A 19,106-nucleotide genomic window follows, 5' to 3' on the forward strand; every position below is an offset into this window, starting at 1 on the left:
AGCACGTCCTCAGCATCTGATAGAACACACATACGTAATATCAAACATTACAGATAAGAAATATTCATGTTCTTTTGAAGCGAACTCTTGAATGCTCCAAATGCAAAACTCCCTTCTCAATTTTCTCAGACTATTTATGAAAAATAAGCTGCAAAGATGTCTTAACATGTAAGCATGGTTGTGATGTCACAGCCATGAGCATATAAATGGCTTTTAAAATAAATTTGTTATCTAGAGGTTCAGGAAGTCAGCAAACGTTGTGTTGTGGGGTAGCACCTGTGTCTCTGCATAGACAGAAGGACCCTAATGTTAGAAACAAGCATTTGAAGTTTATTTTTAACAACATCCCTGATTATTTCAGTCTGACCTTCACAGTTTGTGCAGCACATTTCTTTGTGGATTGTTTTGTGAACCTGTCACAATGTAATGCAGGCTTTCCAAAGAGGTTGTCATTGAAGGATGAAGCAGAGCCAACCATATTGAACCTGACAGCAAACTTAAAGCACTGTTTTTCAGTTAATCTCACAAGTAAAGAGAGTGTTTACATGGAAGTCTTAGAGGCACAGTAGCAAAAAGCATCCCATTTTAAAGTGCAAAAAGAAGTGCATAATGATTTCCAAACATATAGTCTCATCCCAAACTTGCAACATTGCTTTAACCAATGCTTTTAGCCTGGTCAGGATTTTCAAACAGAGCCATGTTTTGATACTGCCACACAGCTAGTGTTAACACTTCTAAAAATAATGATTTAACTGAATTAGCATCAGATTCTTCCAATTCATACGTTGTTGATTGAATGGAGGCAGATCTAAATGCACGCTTGCAGTTGATTGTAAGAAATAGAAGAGGTCATTATAGAACATAGACAGATTGAATTTCCATTTCATGCTGACTTTAACACTAGTAATTCAAGTTACATAATGTTGATTTTGCATATTAAGCTAGAAGAGGAGAAAATATTTTAACATCAGAAAAAAGAAAAAAAAAGTAATTTTATTATACATTTTTAGTTCTAAGGCTCTGGGAGAGGTGAGAATTTTCATAAAAAGTAGGTTACAGCTATTTTTGGTGCAAGAAACCTTGACATTATCATTGAACTATAAAAGTATAGTAAAGGGCTCTTTAATCAATATGAACTAAAAAAAAAAAAAAAAAAAAAGTACAAGCACAATCTGCAAGCTGCATTTCAAACTTATTCAATCTGAATCGTGTGCAGGAATGAAACGACTTAGCTATTTAACACCCAGCAGGGACTTTTGGGAAAATTGTCTCCACAGAGCAGAGGAGGGTTTTAATATCGGCGCAGTCATCCATCTCCACCACAGCCGTCGATACAGAGACGCACTGTTCTCGCACTTGCACAGTGGAGAGGAGTGCTAAACTACTGATTAAACAGACTGACAGCTTGTGCTGAGAAAGACGACATTTAGTGTGTGTGTGATCTGACTGTCCAGTTGTCCAGAGGGTTGGGTGCAAGCAAGCCAAAAGGCCAAATGTGTGGGCGTGTTTGCAAAATTGTGGGCGTATTTGTGTGTGTGTCTGTGGGGTGGGCGAAAAGGTATACAGGCCAGTGCAAAGTCGTTTGGTTTACTGGCACATCAAGGATGTGGAAGAATCTCATTAATAACGCTCCACTCAGGAGCTCAAACACACACATACACATTCAGCAGTCCATCCAGCACAGCAATGGCCCGAGGTACATCCTCACTCATACATATGCCTATCCTCGTATGCACACAGCATTATGTCAGTCTGTGGAAAACAAATCACCCCAAACAAAAAATTCTATGAGACGTACAAATCTGAGCTCCTCTATCATTCTTTGCTAAGTGCAACACATTACCGAAGGCGGTCATCGGTTTCTCTTGTTATAGTGCCATCTCTTTCTTCCTCATAGTTTTTCTCTTGCTCTTTTTAGTGATCTCTTCCTCTCTTGACTTGAAGTGTAATTAGTGTGATAAATGGCAGCAGTGGGGTCCTCCATTACTATGCTCTGTAACATCTTATATCTTTAGATTAAGGCAAACACACGCACCTGGATTTCTTCACAGTGTTGTTTTTGCATCATTATCAGCATGGATTTGCACAGCTTGTCAGTTAACAAGGGCTCTGTGTAGTAACAGCTGCTCTATGTAAAATCACGCAATTAATTATCGGCCGATATTTATCGTGCACCCCTAAAATTAACTAAAAAAAACTAATACTAAATAGGAACATTAGATGAAAAACTTGATCAACAAATATTAGGGGAAAAAACACTGAAATAAATACTGCTTTGTCAATTAACTGAATTAAATTAAGTTTGAAATAAGTAAAAGAAAAAAACTAAAAAAAAAGAAAAAAAAAACTAAATGCACATCAAATTACTAAAACTTTTTTTTTACTGAAATCCCAAAATATAAAAACAAATGTATTTATAATTATTAGTATATGAATAATACTTCAATAACACTAGGTCTTCTTATGGTAGAACTACGCATTTTTAAATATCATTACAGGCCTTAGTAGTTTATCTTCTATTATTTCTGATGTTACACCAAGCTGTGCGATTTATATGGCTAATTATTGTGGCACTTTTTTTTTCAGTCAGTCAGTTCTTTACACCTCACATTTATGAACAACCACCACCCACTCACAATGCTCCATTCTCCAGGCTAAGGTCTCAGGGCTTCAGACAAAAAAATAAATAAGAAATGGAATAAGGAGCCATTGGCTACTATAAAAATAACTTAGGCACCAAATTTTTATTTTTTAATAATATAATAATGTCTCATCTTTTCTTGACTTTATCAGCATTTTAATCCATCTTGTAGATGATCTAGGAATAGTGTGACCAGTAGGGTTGGGTATCGATTGGGTTTTATTTGATACCATATCCATTTCGATACTTTTAAAACGGTACCGGTGCCTGAATCGATACTTCTATAAAAAAAAAATACATTTTAAAAAAGCCTAAAAAGGATAACATTACAGAACATTATAATGATTTAAAATAAATCCATAGCATTCACACGTTCCTTGGATACTCTCATTTCCCAAGCTTCCCTTACTCTAAGCCTAATAAATGTATTTCATGATCTGGGTCATTATTTAATACAAAACCACACAATGTTTCTACTCTCTGTCAATCACTCTAATATTTAGTTAAGATGCGCAAATAAACGCTGAAAATTAACGTGGATTTGCGCAGCTTCTCAGTTAACAACGGCTCTGTGTAGTAACAGCTGCTCTATGTGAAATCACGCACCTGATGAAATTTACTGCTGATTAGAGAACCAGCTTTACTGACGAGATGCGCATAACGATCGGCCGATCGTGATCGGCGCACCCCTAATATCGTGGTCATATATCACCCCCCCCCCCCCAAACCTCACCCCCTCTATACCTGAAATATACAGTCACAAAAGGCAATTTTCCACTGCATGGTACAGCACGGTACGGCTCAGTACGGTTCACTTTTGGGGGGTTTCGACTGGGTACAGTACCTGGTACTTTTTTAGTACCACCTCGGTTGAGGTTCCAAGTGAACCTTACCGTTACCAAAATGTGTGTGTAAACTATGCTGATCACAGATTGGCCGGAGAAAATTGTGTCACTGAACTTGCGTCACAAACACAAAAGAACCGCTTGATTTAAATCAGCACAGTCAGTGAAGGAGCGAACAACTGACTTGAATGAGTGCACCTTTTTTAAAAACCCAAAAATGGCTGTTTGGTTGTCTGTTGAGGAAGTACAGATGTTCCTCTCATTGATAGCAGAGGACCAGATCCAGCGAGAGCTTGATGGGGCGACGGGGAATTAAAAAGTTTTTCTCAAGTCGTGGCAGTAGCAACAATAACGTCATGTGAATAATTCCGCTCATTCTAAAGCGGCACTAAACTGCAGTGGAAACGCAAACAAGCCAAGCCGTACCATACTGAACCGTACCGAGCCGAGTCGTACGGCGCAGTGTAAAAGTGCCAAAATAATAGTTTATTACACAGAATCTGTACCAATATCATGAGCCGCCTTTCAACTGTCAGGCTTAAACCGGGCGTGCTAGTGTGTGCCAGGGCCAGTCGCGTTTCCACTGTCACTTCCGGGGCTTGATCGTGCCTTGTCGGGGCTTCCTCGGGGCCAACGGCCAGGGTTTTTTTGGCCCGACGAAAACCTTGAGCCAAAGCGGGCCAGCTGGGGCTAAAGGAGTGGTTATGAACAAAGGCGGAGTTTCTCTGAGTCTGGAGAGCGTCAGCGCGGAACATTTCAGAAAGATAACTGCTTTAACACCAGTATTAAAGACTCTTTAAAATAAGCTGAGCTCAAAATTCACTCTTAGTCAGCAGCGAGTGTTTGAAATAACTCGATCCGATGTGGATTACAATCACTAAACAAGGCAGAAATATTTATAAGCGATGTAAAAGACTATGGACGCTAAACATTAACGTTACCATAGTAAACATGGTAAATGCTTGGAGAAATCAGACGTCAGCTTCTTATTCTCTATCACAATTGTGTATTTATTTAGTAACTTATTTTATCTGTCACCTTGTCTGAGAATTTAGCTCCACGTAGCATAGCCTATCATCAAAATATAATAGCCTAATGATTTTTGTTTGGGAGCTTTTGTAAAAATAGAGAGTCTGCGCTGCGGATCTTTTCAGAAAGCAAACAGCTATAACACCAGCAATAAACACTTTTTTTTATAAGTTGAGCTCAAAACGGCACGTCTGATCTTCAATGAACCCAAGAGAGCGGACATTATGCCCCTTATTGTTTCACTCCACTGGCTGCTAGTTGCTTCCCTCATCAAGTTCAAGGCACAGAAAAGTCACTGGATCTGCACCCTTGTAACTACACTCCCTTTTGTAAATGTACATTACCTCTAGAAATCTGTGCTTCTGTTAACTTTCACACAGCATCTCATCAACATTTTTTGTATTAGTTAGGGCTAGAATACACCAAGATTGGAATACACAATAAGATTTTTTTTTCAGATTTAAATGTGATTTTTGTCCCAGTTTGACCCTAGTTGTAAATTTTGGGCAGTACAAGTTGACAAATTTCACAAAAAAAATAAAATCACATGTTTGATGGGCATAGACTTTGATTTTTATTTTTTGGCTGTGATTCTATCCGGTTCAGAGGATATTAAACATGTTTGATATTTGAGCTGATATTACAACACATAGTGTTCCTTAGCAACAAGGTCCAGGTTTCTGTGTAGTGTTCGATTCTCAGATGTTTACTGTATGAACAGCAATTACAACGTTAGCAAGTGTGTGTATGATACCTAGAGCTTTTCAGCTGTTCAGATTCTAAAAGTCATGTAGTCTATTCCTGACTTTAGTATTTGGAGATCTGGCCAGAGATTAGTGTCATTGATTTACAGCCTGAACTAACATACTAGAGAAAGCAAGCAGTTCTAGTACTCACCTTTGGGTTGTTTGTGTCAAAGAGGCCAGTAGAGAGGCCAATAAGAAGTGCGTCGCCATGCCTTTGGGAACGCAGTGGAGAGACAGAGCGGGAACGTGATGCGACAGAGGAAGAGTCTTCCAGTGAGGACTGAGCAGACAGGATGACCAATGCTACTGCTCGTTTGTGAGCAGGACTACTGCTTAGCTTCACAAACAAAGACTCATCTACTGAAAAAAGAATAAGCCAATAAAAACTTAATTTGTTTTTGACAGTGAAGCTTCTGAGGATTAACATTGTTAGAAAGTTAATGAATTTTAATGGGTATACTGGAGTGCTTTGATATGGTGCATAATGAGACATGCTTGTGTGAGAGGGAGATAAGATGTCTTAAAATTGCATTTGAGACTACCTGCAGGTTCAGGGTGTTTTTCTTCTCTTTGCGTCATCTCTGTGCACTCTGCTTGTATTACTCTGCCATCTGCTGGCCTAAAATCAAAAACAATGATTAAAGGGAAAGTTAATTGAGATACAGAAGTTATGTCATTGTGTCCACTACTGTGAGATTTGGTTGTTGTTTTTTTTGGAAGATATCAATATTTCAGCAAGAATTAAATTGATCAAAAAAATACAGTAAAGAAATTTATAATGTTACAAAAGATATAAAATAAAATGCTGTTCTTTTAAACTTTCTAATAAAAAAATCATGAAAAAAAAAACCTTAATTCCTCAAAAGCCGGGGCCTTTATTTATCTGAACTGGGAGAAGCAGAAGGTAACAGGCTTTTATTTGAATCAGGCTTTTATTATAGGCAGGCCTTTATTTCTAATTACATCTGTTTGATAAGCAGTTGTTATAAATAACCCGTTTTAAATTAAAAGTGGTAGTGTTCCAGGGGACAGAGATCATAACATAAGCACAGAATCAGTTCAGAATCAATCACCAAAAGAATCAGTTCGGTTCAGACGCGCTCTGTGTCAGTCTGCGTCACGCTGAATCATGCATGCGCAGTTATCATCAGCTCCTTGGTTCTTGAATCGGACGCGTCCAACAGAAATGAAAACCGATGCTACCGGTTCTTGACTCGAGAATGAGAAGCGCTCCGGCAGTGGGCGTGTACGTTCGTTATCTGGCTCTGCTGCACAAATTTCCCCCCGGCCTTTATTTGTCCGTGTTGACAACGCCCCCAGCCACTATAAGAGGCCTGGCGTTTATTTGACTACAGGTTTTTATTTGAGGAATTACCAATTACTAAAATAAATGTCTACCAACCCCAAACTTTTGAACGATAGTGAACGTTCTAAACCGGTGTGCTGTTACTCTTCCTTTAGAACACAAAATGATGTAAGCCAACGGTTAAATTATTCTTCATTCAACAACTGTTCTGTGACAGTGACTACGTCTGAGCGATTAATCAAAATAGAATCGCAATCGTGATTTGAGACATTGTGATTTGCTAATCACAAAGCCTGCAATGTGGATGCAATAGGACTTCAATATGACTCTTATTGGATGCAATAATATACTCCAATAGGTTCCAGAGCAAATGCATGACTGCGAGCCTTGAGTGACAGTCTTACTAACCAACTGAGTGAGAAGAAGAAAAAAAAAAAAAAAAAGTAAATGCTTACGGAGACACTGGAGTGTCATTTGTCCACGCTTGCATTACATCTGCTGGGGGTGGCTTTGAGGTTTGCTGAGAGGCTTCATCTAGAACTACGGACTCCATATCATCCACCACTGGAAGAACAGAAACAAAAAGTAACAAGTGCAAAAGGTCTCACTACCGATGATCTGAATTTCCACACATTTCAGTCTTGATTAATAAAGTATCTTGCTTAGAGTACTGCATTCATTTTCAGTGTAACGCTATTCTCACCCTCTGTCTCACTATCTCCACGTGGAGTCTTTTGAATCTCTTCTGTTGTTTGTAGGATTAGTTCCTGACTTTTAACCTCTGCTGTGATTGGCACCGTCTCCTGACATGTCACTTCTTGTTTGGCAAGGCCAATGGCAGGCTGGCATGGCTGAGGAAGAGGCACTTCTTTGGCTTCATGAGTGACATCTAAAGGCTCTTCAATCAGATTAAGGCTTTCTGGGGAAAAGAAACACAAATGAAAAAGTCAGGATTAACAGGATGCTATTGTCAGTAAGACTGAACACATCACACAGATGAAAAACACTCTGATCAAGACTCACCTGTCAGTGTGTGGTCACAGGTGCTGGCGGGATCTAGTTTCTGGGTAAAGGGCTGGAGCTCTGCCTCTTCCAACACCTTCAAAACCTCTGAGTCTGGACTCCGCCCCCAAGCCTTCCTTAGCCCCTCCTCCATGCAAATGACTTCACCTGCTGTTTTTTCTGAAATAAAAAAATATATATATATGTTGTTACTGCATATAAATAAGTCACCCATTTTATTATATATAATGGAAACAAGTTAACAACATGACTTTGCTCTCCGGGCACAGAATACTAGAGATCTAGCAAATAACCTCATGCCTTGTTTGTTATTAATCCTGTTTCTATAGAGCGGCTGGAATCCCAGTGCATGGAACACAACACATCATCCATGGTTACAAAACAAAACACTCTCGAATACATCATCTATTCACTCTGGAAGTAATAAGGAGCATGCGTATAATTAATTGACTACTTTTATTCTTTATCTAGCCTACTGGCAAAAACAAAGGTCAGATCATTCAAATGTGCACCTCAAGCCTGCTGCAGCCATCAGTTTCTCACTGTAGCTCACCTTAATGTTGCCTTCATAACTGAACGCACTTTTAATATGTGAATGATGCTGATATAATGAGAGCTGATGGTGTGTGCTTTTCACTGCTGCCATATTTAGATTCTTGTTCGCACAATCACTTGTCAGAGTCTTGTAAATATGCTACAAGAAACCTGGTCACTTGTCAGGTTGGTATCTGAGCTACTATACAACCTGTGCCACAGAGCACATTTTCTTAGTAGGCTAAGATGATAGCCTCCACCATTTGTTTTTCCACAAATGTTCTTTGTTTTGTCAAACACAAACTATCAATTTAATATATATATATATATATATATATATATATATATATATATATATGTATATATAAAGCATAAACTCCAGAATCTCAGGATAAGGATGTTTACCTGTTAGCTGACCTGCTGTTGTAAAGCTAGTTTCTTCCAGAGTCTGCTGAGCCACAGACAGAAGAGGGGCACCCTCAGTCTGCCACTTCTTCCTGTCTCCTCCAGAGGGGGCAGTCGTCTCTGGAGATGCCACCTGAGACACTGAGATAGGACAAGTGAGAGGAAACAAAGAGAATGTGTGTAGTGCTCATGTGAAGCAAATATCTAAAAGATATGAAATGTATCTCTTATTACTGACCTACAACAATTTAACGTTATAAATACAGTTTTAGCAAATTACATTTTTATCATAAAATGTATTAAATGATACAATAAATCTTATTTAACAGTGCAAGAGATTTTAAATGTAAGGATGGAAAAACAGGAATTGTGATCTAGCCTAATGCGAATATTGAAATTCAAAATGCTAAGGTTTAAATAATTAAATGTGATCACTGCACAATTAAAAGTAAAGAAATACTACTACTTATCCTACACTCAGTGGCCACTTTATTAGGTACACCTCGTTAGAACCGGGTTGGACCCCCTTTTGGGTTCAGAACTGCCTTAATTCTTCATGGCATATATTCAACAAGATGTTGGAAACATTCCTCAGAGATTTTTTTTCTCCATATTGACATGATAGCACCATGCAGTTGCTGCAGATTTGTCAGCTGCACATCCAAGATGCGAATCTCTTGTTCCTCCACATCCTAAAGCTGCTCTACTGGATTGAGATCTGCTGACTGTGGAGGCCATTTGAGTAAAGTGAATTCAGTTCATTTTTTTTGTGTATAGCCCTTTTTATGATACAAATAATTGCAAAGCAACTTTACAGAAAATTTATGTTTCTATATATTTAGTAGTAGCTTATCAGTGGTGACTCAGTTTATGTACATATGGCAGAAATGTATAGAAAAATCAATTAAATACGTAATCAAACAGACAACGAACACTATTAACAGCAATTATGATGATGCAATCACACTTATAGCAAACTTTGGTAGTTCTGTATGTTGTTTCGGGGTTGGCATCATCTGAGGTCCTCTGAGCGGGTGGCATCATCTCTTCTCCGGTGTTCAGGATCCAGACTGAAGCTTGTTAAAATCCTAGATTACCACTCATTGCCATGTTCAAGAAACCAGTCTGAGATGATTTGAGCTTTGTGACATGGTGCATTATCCTGCTGGAAGTAGCCATCAGAAGATGGATACACTGTAGTCATAAAGGGATGGACATGGTCAGCAACAATACTCAGGTAGGCTGTGGCATTTAAACAATGCTCAATTGGTACTTAGGGGCCCAAAGTGTGCCAAGAAAATATCCCCTACACCATTACACCCCCAAAACCAGCCTGAAGAGTTAAGACAAGGCAGGATGGATCCATGCTATCATTTTCTTTACACCAAATTCTGACCCCATCATCTGAATGTCACAGCAGAAATCAACTCATCAGACCAGGCAACGTTTTCCAATCTTCTGTTTTCTAATTTTGGTGAGCCTGTGTGAATTGCAGCCTCTGTTTCCTTTTCTTAGCTGACAGGAGCGCCACCCGGTGTGGTCTTCTGCTGCTGTGGCCCATCTGCTTCAGGGTTCGATGTGTTGTGCATTCAGAGATGGTTTTCTGCATACCTTGGTTGTAACCAGTGGTTATTTGAGTTACTGTTGCCTTTCTATCATATCTAACCAGTCTGCCCATTCTCCTCTGACATCAAGGCATTTTCGTCCATACGACTGCCGCTCACTGGATATTTTCTCTTTTTCGGACTATTCTCTGTAAACCCTAGAGATGGTTGTGCGTGAAAATCCCAGTAGATTTTCCATTCCACATTCAAAGTTGCTTAAATTCCATTTCTTTCTCATTCTGATGCTCGGTTTGAACTTCAGCAAGTCGTCTTTACCACATTTAGATGCCTAAGCACATTGAGTTGCTGCCATGTGATTGGCTGATTAGCAATTTGTGTTACCAAGCAATTGAACAGGTGTACCTAATAAAGCGGCAGGTGAGTGTATATCTGTACATAAAACAATTTCAAAACATTTGTATAATGAATAAAACCCATCTTGATCATTTTACACTTGCAGTACATCTTATTTTGTTGATAGGCAAATTAGAAGCCTGTTTTATTAAGTCAAATGTGAATTTGTGCTTCACCCTGTTCAATTATGTAAAGGAATCACAGACACATGATTTACTTTCAGAGTGTAAGGTATTTTTCAGTATATATATATATATATAAATATATATATATAAATATATAAATATATATATATATATATATATATATATATATATATATATATATATAGGTGCATTTGCGCAGGTCTTAAAAAGTCTCAGGTTTGACTTTAGTGACTACATACATTTTTATAGGATATCTAGTGTTTTTACAGCAATATTAATTGTTTTGTTTATACCTGCCAGAGTTCCACAGGTCTCCTCCAGAGTTTGTTCGGCTACAGACAATATGGGTGGAGCTACAGCTTCCCATTTCCTCCTATCACCAGCTGCAGGAGATCTTTCTTCTGTGATGGAAGGCTGGATCTGTTGAGGAGTTGGGCATGGTGCAATGTTGCAAGGTGTGGCATCTTTCACTGCATCTTCGTCAGTGGTCTGGATCTTCTGATTAAGTCTGTGAAGAATCTCCTTTTTGTCACTCTAAAAAAATTAATAAATACATATATATCATTAGAGTCGAAGTTACATATTACTAAAAAAACACTCACATTAATGGTATTTCACACATCCAAATATATATTTCCCACCTGTACACCTGATGTTTCTGCTTTAAGGGAGTCCTCTTTCATAGGAGAACTCTGTCCTGATGAAATCTACCAAGAAAGAAAATACATAAGCATGGATGGCCATTTAAGCAAATACTGCAAAGGTGATTTAATCAGTGTGATGGGTGACTAACCGCGCCCACATCCTTCAGAGCAGCAGTCATGGAGATGGCTGGAGAGATGGGTCTAGAGGAGGGTGTGGCTTTGGAAGCATCTTCCTGAGGGGTGGAGTCAGATGGCTGAGTGGCAGGGGCTGCAGGAGGTGGAGCTCCGCCCACAGCTCCAACAGCAACCTTCACCCCTCGTGCAACAAGCTGCTTTGTCACAAAAGAGAAGACAAAACAAAAAGCACAATAAAATACATAAGAGATGGATGAGGAGAAACGAGGAAAAGTGGAGAAGTTTGGGAAAGATAGATGACATACATGATCCTCCCATGCTTTCTTCTCTCTCTCATATGCTTCTCTTCTCTTCTTTTCCAGCTGTTCTTTAATTACAGCAGCACGAGCCTTTGACTGGGCCTTACATAAAAACACATTTTTGATAACTGTTGTCTGGTTGCTTTTGCATTCTGCTACCAAGACATTTTTACTTGTATACATTTAAGACCTTTTAAGAATCATCTTAAAATCCTGAATAAAAAAAAAAATGCATCATGGTTTACACAAAAATTAAGCAACACAACTGATTTTAATATTAATTATAATAAGAAACCAAATCAGCAAATCAGAATGTATTCTGATGTATCATGTAACACTGAAGATTAAAGTAATGGCTGCTGTAAATTCAGCTTTTCCATTACAAAAATTTGAAAAGATATTAAAACAGAAAACAGTTACTTAAAATTGCAGTAATATTTCACAATATCAACGTTTTTGTATTTTTGATCAAAACTAATGTAGCCTTGGTGAGCATCAGAGACTTCTTTTAAAAACATTGTAAAGAAAAAAGAAAAAAAAATCAAAATATTTGAATGGTAGTGTATACAATTCCATTTTTCAATTAAAATTTTAATGCTGATAATTTATTTAAAAAAAATTAAATTAAAAATGCAAAACCTTTAACGCCTCGATCTTCTTCCTCCTGAGTACTGCCTCTTCACATGACTCCTGACTGTCTGAGCCGTCACTGTCATACTGAGATAGACGGTCCAAATATAACAATTAATAATTAAATACGTTTAAAAATCTATTTAATGATGTGTAACAGCACTGAAACGGAGCTGAATAAATAATAGTAAACATTAAAATATGTATGATACAACAATAAATCTACAGTTGAAAGAAATGTCAAAAACGTGGGTGCACATACCTTCTCTCCTCTGAGACGAGCTTTGATCTGCTGGCGTTCATTAAAGTTCTGTAGTCGGATCTGTCGCAATCTCGCCAAGTACTCCTGAGAAAAACACAGTTCACATATCATCTCTCTTTGTTCTCTTCCCATTGTCTCCTTCTGACAAACATAAGAACGGGGAAAACACTTATTTTATATTGGACATGAAATATAATTGGTGAAATGCATTGGAAAAGAAAAACAGCATTAAACTTTTACACTGTATTGTGGGAACCACAAACTTAAAGTTACAGCAGAGTCAAAGCCATTAGTTGAAGACCATAAAAAGCTGCAGTTAGTCTTCAGCTGGGATCCTGCAGATATGCTGAAAACTTCAAAAAAAAAAGAAAAAAAAAGAAAAGAAGAAAAAAAGGGGGCTTGTTGAAGCAGAATAACATTCACACACACAAAACATGATTAAAGCATTGGGGAATTTTGCCAGAAAGTGGTTTTGGATGAAATTAAATAATGAACCAAAACATTTTTAGTGCATTTCACAGCCACATTCAACAAACAAACACTGTGCAGGTACTGGACATCAGATGGCACTAGTGAGCAGATGCAGCAACATCAGGTGATCATTTACAACTTAAAATAAGGAACCGAACAATGAAGAGTTTAAGTGACTTGATGGATTGAGGAGTGTTGTTTGGTCCCAGACAGGACTCCTACCTCCTCCTCTTTGTTGACTTGGGGTCTCCTGCATCGGGAGGAGTTTGTCCAGCTTGCAAAGATGGCGGCCAGGTTTTGCCGGGCCCCCTATTCACCCATTGGTTAATCCGATATTACAAAAGCCACATAATTAAATGTATTATCAATTCCATCACTGACTTCAACACCTTATTTCTAGAAATCAGTTAACTTAATGATGACAGATCTGAATGTGAGCTTGTGGTTGATTGTAAGAAAGGGGCAGGGTTTAAGCAGAGTAAATAATTGGAGATGTCCAGCATACGTCACCAGAGAGAAGTCTATAATTTTACCAGAAAATCAAGTTATGGAATTTTAATTAACATTTGCATGGATTAATAGTTCACAATAAGATGAATGTAGGGTGTTATTCCATACCATGTTGACCTTAAAACCTAGAGTGAAAATAATTTCCAGTGTAAATTGACTTTGTCAGAAAAAGAGTGTACTGGAACCAGAACATTCATTTGACCAGAAGAGGCCAATGTAAAAACCCGTACCAGCTGTCCTTCTGCACGGACTTTATTCAGCATGGCTTCTCGTTTCCGCTGTAGAAACTCTTCCACTTGCTTAGCCCTCTCTGCAACCAGCTGACCTCGAAATCTAGAGACCGAGAGATAAAAAAAAAAAAGGTGCTCTTAGCTCTGCTTTAGACTGAATAACTGACAAACATTACTGATGTAAACACATAGCCACCTGACCTATGGGCATAGTCGTTCTTTGAAATCTGCTCGTTTTGGAGACTTGCTTTACGTGGTTCTTTCCTGACAACATCCTTAAGAGGGATGCAGGCATGACCATTCAGCGACCCTGAGTCTATAGCAGTGCTTTAATGATAATAACATATGCACATTAAAATTAACAAACAAAAATTATTAAAGAAAACTGGAAATACAAAAACCCTTGGCACAGTTTCTTTCTCATTCACCTGGCATTGTCCCCTGAAGACTTGGCTCCTTCCCCAGCACCATCTTTAGGTGGAGGTTTGGATGGTTTTTCAGCTGCTGTGTGGACATGGTCATATGGTGCTCTGCTTGGAGCTAAAGCAGGAAGAGGAGCAGGAGCAGGGGTGGGGCCAGGCACAGGGGATGGGCCTATTCCAGGGGAATGTGGAGCTCCAATGCCACCACCTCCATAAAACTACGCAAAAATATGCACTGAATGAGAAACCTTGACAATATTAGCAGCCTTTATTGACTAATCTGTAATGGACAAGGAAGACTATTGTACCTTCCGCTCAGGACTGCTGCCTCCACTGGAACTGAGCACATGTCTCCAGCCCTGCTCCCGAGCCCGGTTTATCCGATTCAGCTAAAATAACAAGGTTGAAGTTAAAGTTTTAATATAAACAAATGAAACTAACATCAATTTACTGTAAATAACCATTTCTTATCAGTTCACCTTTTCCCTCTCAAATCTCTTCATCTGAGCAGCCTTCAGTAACAACATCTACAGAGAGAAACACAATTACTATTGGTCACTAACTTAATCAAGAGGCTTTTCAAATGTCTTTCTACCCAAGAGACACATTACAAATAGCATCCATCTATTTAATGAAACTAGAACAGCCAACATCTGCTGAACTTGATGTGAACTCATTCAATCACCAACACTACAGACACAAAACATAACTTGCAATTTAGTATGTATGCAAGTATATACATTTTAAAATAAGTGTCTATGCTATTCTTATATGCCGATTTGTTTCTCAAGAAATATTTCTTACTATTATTAATAATGAAAACAATTGTGCTGCATTTTCTCAGGATAGGATTTTTTGATGAATAGAAAGGACAAAACAACGATTTGAAATAATAATATGCATCACTGTAAAAGTAGATTCAGGATAGTAAATAAAAAAATAAAAAAACATATGACATGATGTCATGGCAAGATGCCATCAATAGCTCACCTGTTCTCTTTGCTTTCTTTCCCTTTCCATCATCTCCACCCGTTTCTTCCTCACTCCTTCCTGAAACAGAACATGACCATGATGCTTTTAGACATGAAGCAAACAGTATTTCTCATTACTTGTTTGCAATAGTGATGACACAGAAACCTTTTTGAACAACTCCATGTGGCAAAGAGAGGCAAGAGCAGTCAAACATCCATATATAATCTTGAAAGAATATTTGTTCCCAAAATGGATCAGTTGTTGAACAATAACAGTTTAGCATCTTGTGGCTCAGAGGGTAGAGTAGTTCTAGACACATTTATAGAATGAAAACTGGACTGATGAAAGGGTTAATTAAGAAAGCTGTGGAAAAGGAAACAAAGATGTAGATGCCCACCATTTGAATGACAGCAGATGGAGAGAAGCAGAAGGACAGCAACAAAAAAGTGGGGAAATAAAGAAAAAAATTCACTAAAGAAAAAACAAAACAGAGATACAGTCACTTTGCTTACAATTTTATCCAGAGTAACTACAAGTACACCTATCACAGTGATAGTGCTGCTGGACCAACCTGTGGATAAGAGTCCTGCTCATAGGCTCAATATGGATAAATGACTTATTCTTTGCAAATAAATTACAATATTTCTGATAGCAGCTCTGATCTTTAAGCACTAGAGCAGACCAATAAATGGGATATATTCGTGATATAAAGGGTAAACCTATTTGAGGCTTACAGTGAAAAAATTTTGGGTGGAGGATAAAGTGTATTTGCACAGGGGTACAGTGAGTGGATTAAAAATGAGGATCAGGACTGGGTGTTAGTAGAAGGGTCTGTAGATGGGGGCACTCTCATGTACCTCATGCTTCCTCCTCTCCTCCTCCACTCGACTCACTCTCCTCTGAGCTGCTGCAGGAGGGGGAGCCTGGACAACACATGACACCGAGGGGCGAGGATCAGAGGTCTCTCGCTCTCATTTATAGCACACAGCCGGACAACATCAACAAATGTCTGAATGTTACACAAGTGCCCCTCAGTGCCCCTCCGAACATACTGAGTGATAATGTATGGGCAAAACATAGGAGTGAATTAGCCAATGACATACACGGGGTCCTTATTTCCCATGGTTCTCACCTGCTTGAGTTTGACTGGTTTCTTTGCCGCATCCGGGACCTTTCTGATGGCGTCAGATGGTCTTCGGACTGTTAAAGGCACTCCATATTTGGCTGCTGGCTTTGTGATTTTCTGAGCTGGGGAGATGGGGATGGGGCCTGGGGCAGGGCGTTTGGCTGGGGAGTCAAGAGGAACAGAGCAACTGGATTTCTAGTATTTGGAGATAACAATATACTCCAGGCACATCTCTACTCGACTACTGCTCATCCATCAGTGGATATCATGATTCAGAAGTAATTTTTCTTCCTAAATAATTATCCCCTAAATAGAATAATCCCGATATATAACAACATCACCAGAGGGTTACAAATGTATTAGTTATTAATGAATGTGTTTACCTGGCACTCCCTGGGCTACACTCATTTTAGGCTGATGAAGGTGAAGTGAGTGGCTGAATTCCTGAGCAATAATCTGCAACAGACAAGGAAACATACTAAACAAACAAATACTCCAACATATGAGCGATTGGGTCTGGAATTAGAACAGAGCGTTATATAACATCTGAGTTATTTCTGAGTCACAACGCACAAACTGATTCATCATCACACTGCCATAAATGTCTCACCTGAGGGCTAAGAAACTTTTGAATCCTGCGAGCAAGAAAAGGTTTGTCCAAAATGGCTGAGACGGAGGGTCTCTCCCGGGGGTTGCGCTTGAACAGCTGGGCCAGGAGAGAGCGCAAGTCTTGGGAGTAATGCACGGAAACAGGTGGGAACGAACCACGGATGATTTTTAACACCAGATTCTTCATGTTTCCGGCCTCAAACTGAGTGAAAGACATCATATAATTGGTTGAAAATGACTCTTAAAATTATAACTTGAAAATAAAATGATAATACCATCTTCACTCAAGTCATGAATCACGTAAAACTACAATGTTATCAAAGAATACAGAAAAAAAAAAAAGAACGATTTTCTCTTCAGGCAGAGAGTGTCTTTCCACACAGCTAATCATCTTAATTTTTAAAGCTGCGGTTTCACTTGCCTCTCCACTGTAAAATATTAGTCTCCTCAGAACATTCATGGTGTAAATAATGAAAGAAGGGAAGTGAGAGAGGAAGAGGGAGAGAAAATGAGACCTACATACAGAGACAGATTAAAAAGATATAAAGAGATAGTCCTGTTTTATCATTCACATCAAAGATAAGAACAAAAACGCCCTTGCACGCAAAAGCTACTACTGAGAACATAAGGTACTTACTGCATGCTTAAGTGTGCACATTTCATATAGGACACATCCCAGGGCCCAGATATCACTAGGGTCAGGCCGACAGAACAACACAGAAAGAGAGAGAGAGAGAAGACAAAAAAGACAGACAGGGAGAAATTGGGACAAATGGGTAAATTTTGGGGTGGCACTTGTGGATTAATCAAACATGTGCACATGCAAACATAAATACACAAACAAACAGAATATAAAATCTAAAGTGATTTGCACAATATCTGAATTTTTCTTTTTTTTGCAAAGGACTTCACAAAATGTAATGTTTACAATCCAAATCAATGGTTTAAAATCCAATTAATGCATCACAGTCTGAATGTTCATATAATATTTCATCATTCAGGATGTGATGGATTTGAAAAGATCAGGACTGAAAACCAAATAAGATTTGTGTGCTGTGCAGCGTGAGAAAAGCTGATACTAAGACATTTTAAAATTCATACTCTATCAAAAATCAAACATTTGGGATGAGTAAAATTTTTTTATTTTTAAGAAATCAATACTTGTATTCAGTGGATGCATTCACTTGTATTCAAGGATGCATTAAATTGATAAAAAATTACAAACACATTTATAATATTTTTTTAAAAAGTTCCATTATTCATTATTTTTTAACTTTATATTTGTCAGAGAATTCTGGGAACAAAAATATACATGGTTTTACAAAAAAATATTAAGAGGCATAACTGTTTTTCAATACTGATGTTTCTTGAGCACATAATCCGTATATTAGAATGATTTCTGAAAGATCATGTGACACTGAAGACTGGAGTAATGGCTGCTGAAATTTCAGCTTTGCCATCACAGGAATAAATTACATTTTAAAAAATGTACAAATAGAAAGCAGTTTTTAATCTGTAATAAATATTTCACAATATTATTATTTTTACTATATTTTTGATCAGAGAATTGCAGATTTGTTAAAATACTAATACTTATGCTAAAATCCTTAATCCTAAACAGTGATGTAATACAGCTGGTGTTCATCAATACTGGCTGTAAATATTCAGACTGATCGAGTTACAAACAGTCCAGGAACAAATGACTAGGGATCAATACGTAGCTGCTGGGATCAGATAAGCTCATATAAACTTACATCACCACTTTAATGATTCAGCAAACTGTATCTAGAGCCACTGAGTGCTTCTGTACTGCCCGTATACAGCACTCTGGCTCAGAACAGGAAGTACTTTACCTCTTGTTGTTGTATGGTTTATTTTCACATATCTCTGGCGACAGGTAGTAAGGTGTGCCAATGCATGTCCTCGCCAACTCCACGGTGCTGCACACACAACCACATCACATATGAAGGTTATTCTCACCACATTCCTCATGCTGTGTTGAAATCAAATTAAAACTACTTGCCTGTTCAAAACTCTAGCTATTCCAAAGTCACCCAGCTGAATGGTACCATCTTTGGTCAGAAAAATATTCTTGATAGAAAACAAAAGCAAAAGTCATGTAAGAGGCATATGTAAACCAAGTCAAAGTATATTATACATTAT

General features: G+C 38.2%; 1 protein-coding gene across 1 annotated transcript in view; it reads right to left on the reverse strand.

Moving 5' to 3' along the window:
• The window catches only part of nek1 (NIMA-related kinase 1), a 28,280-nt gene that overhangs the window by 6,306 nt on the left and 2,868 nt on the right, over positions 1-19,106 (reverse strand). Inside the window, exons 6-32 of the mRNA XM_059513627.1 lie at positions 18,967-19,034; positions 18,797-18,883; positions 17,581-17,635; positions 16,945-17,145; positions 16,718-16,790; positions 16,341-16,495; positions 16,066-16,131; positions 15,227-15,286; positions 14,716-14,763; positions 14,545-14,625; positions 14,243-14,454; positions 14,016-14,141; positions 13,815-13,917; positions 13,297-13,383; positions 12,604-12,687; positions 12,351-12,428; positions 11,718-11,813; positions 11,427-11,609; positions 11,275-11,340; positions 10,927-11,167; positions 8,530-8,670; positions 7,591-7,749; positions 7,271-7,486; positions 7,023-7,131; positions 5,804-5,880; positions 5,413-5,621; positions 7-16 (exon numbers count right to left, since the gene is read on the reverse strand). Of these exons, the coding sequence (XP_059369610.1) occupies positions 7-16; positions 5,413-5,621; positions 5,804-5,880; positions 7,023-7,131; positions 7,271-7,486; positions 7,591-7,749; positions 8,530-8,670; positions 10,927-11,167; positions 11,275-11,340; positions 11,427-11,609; positions 11,718-11,813; positions 12,351-12,428; positions 12,604-12,687; positions 13,297-13,383; positions 13,815-13,917; positions 14,016-14,141; positions 14,243-14,454; positions 14,545-14,625; positions 14,716-14,763; positions 15,227-15,286; positions 16,066-16,131; positions 16,341-16,495; positions 16,718-16,790; positions 16,945-17,145; positions 17,581-17,635; positions 18,797-18,883; positions 18,967-19,034 (3,091 nt within the window). The remainder of the gene's footprint in view (positions 1-6; positions 17-5,412; positions 5,622-5,803; positions 5,881-7,022; positions 7,132-7,270; positions 7,487-7,590; positions 7,750-8,529; positions 8,671-10,926; positions 11,168-11,274; positions 11,341-11,426; positions 11,610-11,717; positions 11,814-12,350; positions 12,429-12,603; positions 12,688-13,296; positions 13,384-13,814; positions 13,918-14,015; positions 14,142-14,242; positions 14,455-14,544; positions 14,626-14,715; positions 14,764-15,226; positions 15,287-16,065; positions 16,132-16,340; positions 16,496-16,717; positions 16,791-16,944; positions 17,146-17,580; positions 17,636-18,796; positions 18,884-18,966; positions 19,035-19,106) is intronic.

The sequence above is a fragment of the Carassius carassius genome, chromosome 27, assembly GCF_963082965.1.
Source record: "Carassius carassius chromosome 27, fCarCar2.1, whole genome shotgun sequence".
Taxonomy (NCBI): domain Eukaryota; kingdom Metazoa; phylum Chordata; class Actinopteri; order Cypriniformes; family Cyprinidae; genus Carassius; species Carassius carassius.